The following is an 11,757-nucleotide window of genomic DNA, read 5'->3' as shown; positions in this document are numbered from 1 at the left end:
CGTCATCAAACTCCACCCACTGTGCGCAACGCGTCATAAGGCGAAACCACGCCCACCGGAGGTAAAAACAACCGGCGCCATAACATTAGATTTCAGCATGTCAAAGGATTATTTTAGTACCCTGTCTACCACAGAGGAAAAGGTAGTAAATAGCATATGCTGAAGATAACAGACTGGCATTACACTTTTCACAGCTGATATGGCGACTACAGTTTGTAAACATAGGCAGGAAATTACTCACAGAGACATGCAATCGTTTTCCCTTCGGGCTTATTATAGTTAGCTTTTCAGCCGAATGCAGGTTAGCTATTCTGTGATTTAAACGTCTATTACAAACACCACATACATTTCAATTAAACAGCTGTTCTGTTTTTACTTAAATGTGTACTCTCTGTGACTAGCAGCGTGAGCAGGTATATGTGTCATTTTTACGGAGGTTGTTGAGCTGCAGGCTGTCCGTGCAGCCTTGTAATGTTATCCACTTTGTCTTCATAAAGCATCAACTGTTCAGTTTGGCAGCTTATAAAAACTTAGTTCTGGGTTCTTCACCCTGTTAGTAGCGCATCCCAACACACAGCATCTTTTATGCATTTTTCTGTTGTTTGCTAGCAGACAGAAGTGACAAGGAGGCACTTTCAGGCATACCAAAGTTAGTGGAGAGGGATGAATCGTTTTCCCATCCGGAGTGGGCGGGACTTAATTGCCCCCATCTATATGCGTCACTGACTACGACATACGTCAACAACCCCTGGAAGTATTCAACATGTTGATGTGAAATATCGGGGGTTGTTTTCCATATTTGTCCACATTAATTTGAACATGACGGACTCTTCTCAAGTCATGACTCGTTTACAAACAATTTAACGTACAAAAAGTTACTTCTTCAGTGTGTATTTACTTAAACTTAACTTAACCTTAAACTTTCTAAGCCTCACCGCTGTAAAAATGACCAATAATGTACGGCACCGCCCAAAAGCCAGACAACAAATGCTCACATGAGGGGAAGGAACAGAGTGCATGAACAAACTAGTTTACACATCAAAAAAACGAACTTCTTATTTTATACCAATCTAAATGAATAAGCACATAGAAACAGGATAAAGTGCGGACACGCTATATAATTCTATACTTTTGAGTTTTTGATATTTTTTTATCGAAGAGTTCTTCAGTTTAAGATAATTCACCTCCTACTCCAAACACCAGCCGTTAACTTTGACTTGTCCCAAACGGTCAACTATGATCATCGTGTATTAACTTAGCTTAGGCCACTTTGACAGCTTAACAGCTTAATAGTTTGTCAAAGGGAAATACCACCTTGAAAATAAAACTCTCTTTACATTAACCAACAGAAAGACAGTCTGTGCTGCTGATATAGGAAACCATGCCAGCACCCGTACCTGTTTTTATCTCTCATTTTGGCTTTGATTTTCATTTACTATCTCAAAATATATGAACCCATGGTTACTCACTAGTTCACAGTGACCATCTCAACTGATTGACTGATGACTTTTCTCCTAATTCTGGCTCATGGAAACAGTCGTCTTTTGTTAATATTACTGTTCACAGTAAGTTAGGGAGGATTTTCCCTTCAATAAAGAAGAAAGTACAATATTGTGAAAAAACTCAAAAATTATATTTTATACGATTAATTGTTTTGTATGAATTGTAATAGCTTTATAACATTGATCTAATTCAGTGTTTCCCAACTTGGGGGTCGCTGGATTAATCAAAGGGTCGCGAGATGATAGCACATACCACAAAATTGAACATGATGATAAACTGAATATCTTTGGGTTTTGGGCTGTTAGTCAGACAAAACCTTCGACTGTGGGGAACTTTAACAGATATTTGTCACTATTTTCTGATATATTATGGACAAAATGATTAACCGATGAATCAAGACAATAATCGGTAATTTAACTGGTAGACAACGTAACGAGATGAGGGGTCTCAGCTGGACTGGATGTGTAAATAACAAGGCAGACTGCTTTATTTTAAGGGGTCACGTGCCAAAATGGTTGGGAACTACAGACGAGCATTAGGACCACGTGAAAAATATATTCGAGTTCAGAGAATAGTGTCAGGATTCTGACTTTAAACTCAGAACTCAAATAATTTTTTCACATGTGGCCCTAATCCTCTTCCGTTGGGAACCGTTTATCTAATGTGCTCTATGTTGTAGAGGGGACTTATCTTGTCTTGGTCATCTGTTATGTACTCTCTGATAAAGTTTCTAGAGCAGGAAGTCGATTGAAAATCCCATCATACAGTGCGAAGATCATAAATTTGAGGAAAGCCGGGTGCATGATCAGAACAGAAACTATCATCCCGCACATTGAGGACAGGACTGCGGGTAAGAATATTTTACTTATTTGACTCTTATTAACCTCGTAATAATGGCGGAGGAAAGGTTGCTGCCACCTGTCTCTCATCACTAGTTTAAGCTTAAAGAGACGAGGGAACTAACTCCTGGGGTGTTCTGCAACTTAGCTGGAGTCATATTTTGTTGAGTATTAAAATAGAAACGAATCGTAGCATGGTGTAAAGTTTGAACTCCTCATCGCTGATTAAATATATCGTTTCCAGTGTCAACACGTACCGAAAAAAACACTACAAACTCATCGTAGCTCTTATTCCTACTCAGTTTATGGAGCACAGCAGTCCAGTAGTTTGTATTCAAATCAAACACTTGTTCACATGTTTGATTTGGAGGAAAACATGAAGATAGATCGGGGGCAGATATATTTAATCGGTGTATTTATATTTTCAGACAGCTGTTTGCTGTGCTGAACTTTAAAGTAGAAGTAAAAGTGAAACCAAACGCTGCTGACAGTTATGTTTCACAAGGTGTTTTGTTTGCCCTGCTTTGCCACCTTCCCACATTCTTTAAATGAGGTGTTTCACCTCATTGACACATTGATTTATTAACTGTAGAAGTGTCTGTGCTGACTTTGAGCAATAGCATTTGCAGGACACTGTACGTTTTTGCTGTCAATATTCATCTAAAAGTGAATTGTACCTGAGGGACATAGTTCTGTCTGAAATGTTTGAACATTCCACAATATTTCTCTTACAGTAGGCTTTTGCTGTCAGAGCCCCCACTCTCTAGGACCTCTTACCCACTGAACTCAGACACACTAAGTCTCTAGCTTCTTTTAAAAGTCGTCTTTTTTCTTTGTGAAAGCTTTTGGAAATGTTTGATATGTTTTAATTACTGTTTTTACACCTATTAATTGATGTTATTTTATCTTATTTTTTATCATTATTTTACTGTGCATTCTATTGTCCTATTATTACTATTATTGTGCATCTTCTATTGTTACTATGTACTTCTGCCTTTACCTCTTTGTTCCTCTTTGCTTATTTTATCTGCCTTGTTGGTTTTATTTTCCTTTGTAAAGCACTTTGTAACATTGTTAAGAAAAGTGCTATATAAATAACATTTATTATTATTATTATTATCATTATTAAAAATTACCCAGGGGCCCCCAAAGTCCCCGGGTCAGTTTAATAATTAGTTTTAGTTACAAATTTGTTTGGGAATTTGCTCCACAATAGTACATTATCAAAATATAAGTAAATGACTCCAGCTACTCCATAAGCAAAGTTGCTAAATATATGCAAATGCTGCCAGTATTCAGTGTCCTCCAGAGATGTTTCCTCAGGTCAGAATGGAATAAAACATGTAGAGTATGGACTCTAAACTATCTATGTAAGAGCAGGTGACCAGCATTTTTCACTGTAGTCAATACTAAAGTCACATTGGGATACATTACTGCTACTACTACTAAAATAACAACTTTATCTGCAAAACCTGATGACACAAAGAATCTAAAGTCAAACCAATGTACTGAAAATGTACTTTGTATTCTGTCTCATACTAATCACAACATGTCTGTCTCTCACCAGTGCCTTAACGCAGAGATGGCTCCACGGATTGATGATATCATGCGACTGTGCTGTGAATTATCAGCTCATGATCAGATCAAAGTCGCGGTGAAAAACTCCACCAAAGGAGCGATGGTGGCAGGAGGAACTGCCTTTCTAGGAGGGCTGCTCGGTGGACCTCCAGGAATCGCTGTTGGTAAGAATAAGTGCTCGAAAAACAAACAAAGCTAACAGTTGCCTATTCACACATCCAGCAGACACAGAATAACACTGGCATTCATTTGGAGTTGTGTCTCTGTCTACTTGACAAATGTAAGTTCAATATTCCCTCTCCTTTTAGCTCTGTTTTGGTCTCCATCAACTCCTGAGGGAAATATCTGGCTCTTTAGCTGCTAAATTATCCACTATTTTCACTAGCTAGTTGCTAACTTTGATTTCTGCAGTTTGGTTCTGGCCACGTAGTGTACCGCAGGTTTATCAAGAGCTTTTTCACTAAAATTTTGAGTCAAAACAGTAAAGTTCCAAGCCATGACACCGGTACGAATTGGACGAAAATCCACAAACAAATAGGAGGGAGGTCACAAATGTCACATGGCCCACAAACTGACAGGAAGCAATCCACAAATGTGCAAAACCTGTCTCACATGTACAAATGCTGGAAGAGTGAAGAGGGTTAGCCACAAAGTTAGTAACAATGGGTTAGTCTAACCTGACAACGCTAAACAGAGAAACGTGTTGCTGCTAAGCCCCCCCCCCCCCACCCTTCGTTAAAAGGTTTCAACCGAGTCTCTAATGTCTTTTACGTAAGGTGTTCCATAATTTTGGAGCATAATTGAAGAAAGCTGCATCTCCAATTTTCTTTTGGGTAGGTTTATGATTAACAGGGAGTCTGTGATGTAGGTCAGCCATAAGCCATTGAGAGCTTTATAAACAAGTTGAATGACTTTAAAATCAATTCTTAACCTCTTACCTCTAGTATGATCAAGGCAATCAGGTTGCCAAGTCTTTTAAAGAGCTCATCCCTTTTTGCTTTGGGGCCAATTAATAAGAATTCTGTCTTCTCCTCATTTGATTTTAAATCATTACTCATCCATCTATTGATTGCAGACAGACAGGCATCAGGGAGTTTAAAGCATATGTAAATATGCTATGATTTGTACAATTATGTATCATCATCATGTTCACTAATGACTCACCTAGCAGAAGCATATATAGTAGAATAGCAGAGGTCCCTTGTGCAACACCAGAAGTTATGTAATGTGTGTCTGACACATGTTCTCCAAGACTAATGAAAAATTTCCTTCCTGTAATGTATGTCCGGAACACAGTATGAGAGGCCGACCCAGCTCTCAAAGTGATTTATGAGGATTTCATGGTCAATAGTATCGAATGCTACACTTAAATCAAGAAGAACCAGAACAGATACAGTACCTTTTTAGCTTCAGTGCTAAGTCTCAGATCACTAACTGTCATAGTGAGAGCAGTGTCTGTACTATGATTAGCTCTGAAGCCCAACTGAAATTTCTCCAGAAGATTGTTCTCATTTAGAAAGTTGTTTATTTGGTTGAAAACCAACTTTTTCAAGTATCTTGCTTAGAAAGGGGAGGTTTGATATCGGTCATTAATTGCTTAGAACTCCACAATCTTAGTTAGGTTTCTGTTTCAGGAAAAACTCCTGTTTTAAGAGATGTATTAATAAAGTTTATGACCATGTTTGAAATGGTATTGAAGACCTTCTTAATGAGTGCAGAAGGAACAGGGTCAAAGCATCAAATGGAAGATTTGCTTATAGCTACAATCCTGCAAAGTTGTGAGTTTGAGAGGCTAGAGAATCTTCTCACTGTTGCCTGCCTTTCACAAGGTTGTCTGTAGAGGTCACCAGGAATTCTAACAATTTCAGCTCTGATGGTTGTGATTTTATTGTTCAGAAAATTGCAAATTTCTCACACTTAGGGGAAGAGGTTTGGGTAAGAAGGTCAGAGGCAGAGGCTTCAACTCACGGATAGTGATGTTTTTTCACATGACTTCTTTTTGACCATGAGTGGTACCACCTTATTTAGGGCATTTTTAATTTCTTGGTATAGGACAGCAACCATTTTGTCAAGCAAGCAGCTCACACTACAAGGATCAAAAAAGAACTTGCATGCTCAGGGAACTCACTTTCAGCATCACCAGCATCTAAGAACTGCTTTTGCACCATAAACTCTGTAGTTATAGCTACAGACAAGACACTATTAAATAAACACAATAGTGACCAGAGACAGGAATATGAGACACTGGTTAACCCTTTTGACACTACAGGATCTAGGACATTGCCCTGTTGATGAGTGGGTTCAGTTATATGTTGAGTAAGTTCTAGGCTTTCAAGTAGATTCATGAATTCTATAGCCTTGGAGTCAGCACTGTTATTAATGTGAATGACCACTCAAAATTATTATAATTTATTTATTATCATATTTGATGATGATAAGAGCAGTCAGTATATTGTAATGAGTACAGCTGCTTCAGCTTTAAGGACAAGGGCAAGACATTCAAAGGATGAGAACTTACACAGGTCGACCTTTGTACAGCTACATTTTTCTGAGTAGATGTGGCAATTCCACCCCCTCTTTTTTCCTGTCTCACTGACTGATAAAAGCTGTTATCTGGTGGACATGTCTCAGGATGGCAGTGTGATTCATGTCCAGTCAGGTTTCAGTTAGGTGCATAAAATCAAGCTTATAATTAACTATAAGATCAGTAATTAAAAATGATTTGTTTGCTAGAGATGTAACATTGAACAGAGCCATGTTTATAGTTCTTGCTGGACAGGAAATTGATATCAAGTTTGAAAGAGTTGCAGTACGAATTGAAGGTGTTTAGTCTTTGGCTGACCACAACAGGAACGGGAAGGATTACAGGCACTGAAATAGGATTTCTGGGTGGTGTTGGAGATCCAGGATATGAGACAAACACTGGATCTGATGTAAGTGCAGTGGATATGGATGCCAGAGGACAATATGGGGGGGCTAGCGCTGGAAACATTAGCCTGTGATGAAACTGGAGAAAAAGAGCGGGACTCAGGGGTGTGTGTGACAAATGTCACGTTGCCTACAGACAGACAGGAAGTGATCAACAAAAGTGTAAAACCTGTTTCACATGTACAAATGGATCCACAAATACGTAAATGTTTACAGAGTAAGTTATGCATATTTGCAAATTGCTCTTTATTTTTGTGGATATGACTGAACACAACACACATTTTCAAAAAATACATGTTTGTGGATAGTGAAATATTGGTGGCTCATGGCACTCACTTGTGGATTGTCCTCTGTGGATTACAACTATTAAAGTCTAATAAAAACTTCCATATGGGAAGACCAAGATTAACAACCACAAAAAGACACCTGTAGTATTGCATATTACCAGATGACTTATTCCAAGGAAGGCCAGAAGGAAGTACTGAGCCTGACAAGTAAAACTGTCTGCTGGGTGCTGGAGGATGCATTAAATGTTAAAAACTACACAGGCCCTTTTGGGATTGGAATGACTTCAATCCAATGTAAATAATAATAATAATAATGATGATAATGATAATAATAATAATAATAATAATAATAATAATAATAATAATAATAATAATAATAATAATAATAATAATAATAAAGTTTATTTATATAGCACTTTTCAAAACAACCGTTACAAAGTGCTTCACAAACAATGAGTAAAAGAAAGCAGGAAAACGATCACATCCAAAATCACAGTCAACAAACAAAATAACACATAAAACAGTAAAAGTAATGATAAAAATAATGGATAACAGTAACATATGAGAGTAACAGATAAAATAAATAACAGATAAAGTAATTAAGCCATACAGTAGAAGTAAGTTTTGAGAGAGGATTTATTAGAGTGCAGTGAATTTTCTAGTCTAAGTTCCTCTGGTAAGCTGTTCCAAAGGGTTGGAGCCCTGACAGCAAAAGCCCTGTCACCCTTAGTCTTGAGCCTTGACTGGGGAATAGCTAACAGGGCCTTATCAAGGGCCTTAAAAGTCAAGAGTAAAATTTTAAAATCAATTCTAAAATGTACAGGCAGCCAGTGAACAGAAGCTAAAACAGGGGAGACATAAACATGCTTTTGTGATTTGGTTAAAAGTCTGGCAGCTGCATTTTGGACACTGTGAAGCTGTGCAATCATGTAAACACAGCATTACCATAATCCAGATGAGAAGTGATAAAAGCATGAATAACTCATTAAAAGAAATAAAAGATCTCATTCTAAAGATATTTCTCAAATGGAAAAAAACATGACTGAGCTCACCTTTTAACATGGGACTCGAGAGTGAGGTTCTGATCTACAATAACAATATCGTTTTTAACAGTTGGTACCTCATGCTGAGCTAGAGAGCCAAGAGGAGGTAGAACATGTCCATGAGTGTGCTTAGGGCCTATAATAAGGATTTCCGTTTTGAAGCAATTAAGCTGAAGAAAATTTCCTGCCATCCAAACCTTAACTACAGCTAGACAATTATGCAGGGAAGATAACTTAGCTGAATCAGATAGTTTGCAGGAAAAATACAGCCGAGTATCATCTGCATAGCAATGAAATGAAATATCATGCTGTTTGATAATGTGGCCCAAAGGGAGTAAATAAAGAGAAAATAAAATTGGCCTTAGAACGGAGCCCTGTGGCACCCCATACATAGACGATGCTTGAGAGGAAACAAAGCCACCAACAGTTTGAGTTTTTTGAGAGGTGGCTGGGCACTAGCGGTCTTAAAATAATCCTGAACACATCCAGAAGATAGAGTACTCTTGATGATTGAAAGCAGGCATGGGGCTAAAATATCTAGAACTTCTAATAAGAATTTTGGTAGGTTTCATGTCCAGTGCAATAGTTTCAGTTTATTCTTGGATACTGCTTTCCTTAAAAACACAAAACATCCAGCTGAGGACAAGCGAAGTCAGACACAGAAGTGGAGGGGTGAATCTTCAATCGAATGTCCTCAATCTTATCTATGAAAAAGGTTTTACAGTCTGCATTTGAAGTGATAGGGACACCCGAAGAACCAGGGTTGACCAATCGGTTTATGAGCTCTGAAAAATATTTTAAAAACATATCACAAACTTTCATTTTAAGCTTTAACCGCTGGGCGCTGTAGTTTTTAGCAGACATTACTCAAACAGGAGTAACCTCTAATGCTAGATGTTGTATGTATGCTACAGCAGCAGGACGTGTGTATAGGATTCAATCAAAACATGCAGTGTATGTAATTCAATTCATTGTTTTAGGTATTTTCACAGGATTTGTTGCCAATAAGAAAAATATAGATGATCACCAGACTATTATCATGTGAAATCCTGCATTATTTGAGTTTTTTTGTACATGCTTCCATTTGATTTCTACCGAACCTCTAACTGAGCCTCCCTCTTTGCATCTCCTCCAGGTGGAGCGGTAGGTGGTCTCTTGGGGAGCTGGCTGACAAGCGGCCAGTTCAGGCCTCTGCCTCAGATCCTGATGGAGCTGCCACCTGCCGAGCAGCAGAAGCTCTGCAGTGATATTATGGCTGTCCTAGGCAACCTGAACTGGATGGATGCAGCCCAGCTCATTGCCCTGGTGATGGGCAACGCCAGTCTCCAGCAGCAGGTCGTTGCCACACTGCTTAACTTTGTCACAAAGGAACTGAAAGCAGAGGTGCGTTATCAAGACTGAATTATGGTGACACATAATTCAGGAGTCCAGCCTGACAAACACCACAGGACTCCTTTACAATGTGAAGGTTTATTTTTGTATTTAATCGGAAAAACTATGAATAATAGGTGTTAGATTACAGATGATGTCATGACTTTATCACAATAAGCTGTTTGCTATCATCACTGTCTATTCTTAAAAGAAACCAATCACTGACAGTCACTGTAGGAATTTACCTGCATTACCCAATAATGAATGGATTGTGACCATCGCACAAATAATGTTTTGTACATCAGATGGATGTCAACATCAATTTTTCTATGTTTTTTTTTTAACTATGTAACTTATGGTGCCTGGGGAGTCATCTATTCTGGACAAGAGTAGAGTCTCCTTATTTCCGCACTCTGTATCAGGGTGGTTTTGGTATACCTCTGTTTAGGAATGACAAATCAAATAAAACATTTGACACTGCTCAGCTTCTGACTGATTATTTAATTATTTAAAGTTCTCAGGACTGTAAGGGCACATTTTGACTAAAGCCGAAATTATACTCTCCACCTCTGCGAGTATGTGAGGGTCCGCATATTGTAAATTATGTCATCAGAGGGTGTACACGTAGGCTCTGTGTGGATATCCGAGTACCTTCAATTTGTTGTGACTGTCCATGTGGTCACTACGCTGTCTTCTTGTAGATGCTGATCTACTGTGCATATGTGGAACACATCCTCCAAGCTGACTTCAGAAAGTAGTATAAACAGAGCTACTATGCATCCATGGTGGTGGTCTGTGTACGCGTCTGCTCAGGAATATATCTGTGGCTTAATGCTCACAAATTTGTAGCAAGAGTTGCAGAAGATTCACGTAGGGCTGTATAATATAGGCAAATTATCATGAATCTGTATATTCATTACGTAACAAAATAATCTAAGCTCAGAGGTTGACTCACTAGTTTTTGAGCATAGATTACACATTCTGTTCTCAGAGATGAATAATGATTTGAATAATGACATCTATTTGGCCTTTTCAGTTCAAATGACATGAATATGTGATATCATATTAGGTTTAACAAGTCCTTGTAGTAAAACTGTTATGCAGGGACTTTTATTTAAATATTCTGTTGTCCATTTTATGGAAGCCTATTATGGCCAGGAAGAAATACATGAAAAGTTATGCACGATTAAAATAAAAAATACTCATGCTAAATCCTTATAATTTACCTTTACCTTGTAATTTTGATTTAGTAAGTCAAACTTTTGACTCATCTCAGAATGTTGACTTCATATTTTAAGTTGGCTTAATGAGTCAAAAATTATGACACAGTCACTCATAATATCATTGTGTAATGTTGACTTGACTTTTTTCTTTTCATTGCAAAAATGAGCTTCCATACTGTTCTCAATTTACCACAGATTTTTTTTATTGTTGTCTCAACATGGAGGCAGTAACCTCGCCAAAGCCTCTTGCCACTCTATGTAAAATTTATTAGATCTGCTGTTGTTTAATGTGCACATTGTTCATCCATTTTTCATGAGATGAGCGAGACAGAACTAGAAGGATATGGAGATGTCAACTAGATCGTCGACGATGTTATGGACAAAATTAAAGCTCCTTTTCAGAGGCTGGTTTGACTTTCAAGAGAAACGGAATCAAAATAATCACAGGTATTAAAAAAGAAAAATTTGAATTGAAAAGAAAATGAACTAACATAACTAACATAAACTGCTCTGTTAAACCTGATAAACAACTAGACAGTAATCTGAAATCTTTACTCAACATTTCACTAAGATTATTTACTTGGTGAAGATGACTGATTTCTGCAGTAATCAGGGCTGAATTTGGTCCTGTTAACAACATATAACCTATAATTAATGGTCCAACCACATCTCTCTCTCTCTCTGTGTTACGTCTCTTGTTCAGTGATGTACAAGTCATCAAACCATGAAGTATTATTTTAACAATTACAGCTTTATTTAGTATTCAGTTACGTACACCTGCTACTACAATGAGTGTTTTGACTGCAGCACTGTCAAATCCTGATGCCAGCTGTATAATGAATGCTAATTAAATGAACTTAAGGTGTATCCATGCTCTCTGGAGCCTGTTTTCAGTGAGGGAGGCTGTCCAGCATATCTGACTGTGCTTCCAAATATTTGAACATACAAGAATAAAAGAATGACAAATGTAGAATCAGGTTTTCTA

At 37.9% G+C, this 11,757-nt stretch overlaps 1 protein-coding gene across 3 annotated transcripts; it reads left to right on the top strand.

The window, feature by feature from the left end:
- Nucleotide 1: 1 nt before the first annotated feature.
- LOC122987501 (protein C19orf12 homolog) lies at nucleotides 2–10,029 on the top strand. 3 transcript variants are annotated; one of them, XM_044359593.1, is made up of 4 exons: nucleotides 2–61; nucleotides 2,231–2,353; nucleotides 3,910–4,084; nucleotides 9,314–10,029. In XM_044359593.1, the coding sequence occupies exons 3-4, from the start codon at nucleotides 3,925–3,927 to the stop codon at nucleotides 9,577–9,579; spliced, it is 426 nt and encodes a 141-aa protein (XP_044215528.1). In that variant the 5' UTR covers nucleotides 2–61; nucleotides 2,231–2,353; nucleotides 3,910–3,924; the 3' UTR covers nucleotides 9,580–10,029. The 3 variants fall into 3 exon arrangements, with proteins under 3 accessions (XP_044215528.1, XP_044215448.1, XP_044215374.1); XM_044359513.1 differs by having other exon boundaries at nucleotides 55–142; XM_044359439.1 differs by lacking the exon at nucleotides 2–61 and having other exon boundaries at nucleotides 2,118–2,353.
- Nucleotides 10,030–11,757: the final 1,728 nt, after the last annotated feature.

This window comes from Thunnus albacares, chromosome 1, assembly GCF_914725855.1.
Source record: "Thunnus albacares chromosome 1, fThuAlb1.1, whole genome shotgun sequence".
Lineage (NCBI taxonomy): Eukaryota > Metazoa > Chordata > Actinopteri > Scombriformes > Scombridae > Thunnus > Thunnus albacares.
Note: the sequence above shows the minus strand (reverse complement) of the source record. Positions and strands in the feature narration are given on the sequence as shown.

Coding starts and splice junctions, on each gene's coding strand:
- LOC122987501 (XM_044359593.1), top strand. CDS start 3,925: ATGGCTCCACGGATTGATGATATCATGCGACTGTGCTGTGAATTATCA. Junction 4,085..9,313: donor ACCTCCAGGAATCGCTGTTG/GTAAGAATAAGT, acceptor CATCTCCTCCAG/GTGGAGCGGTAGGTGGTCTC.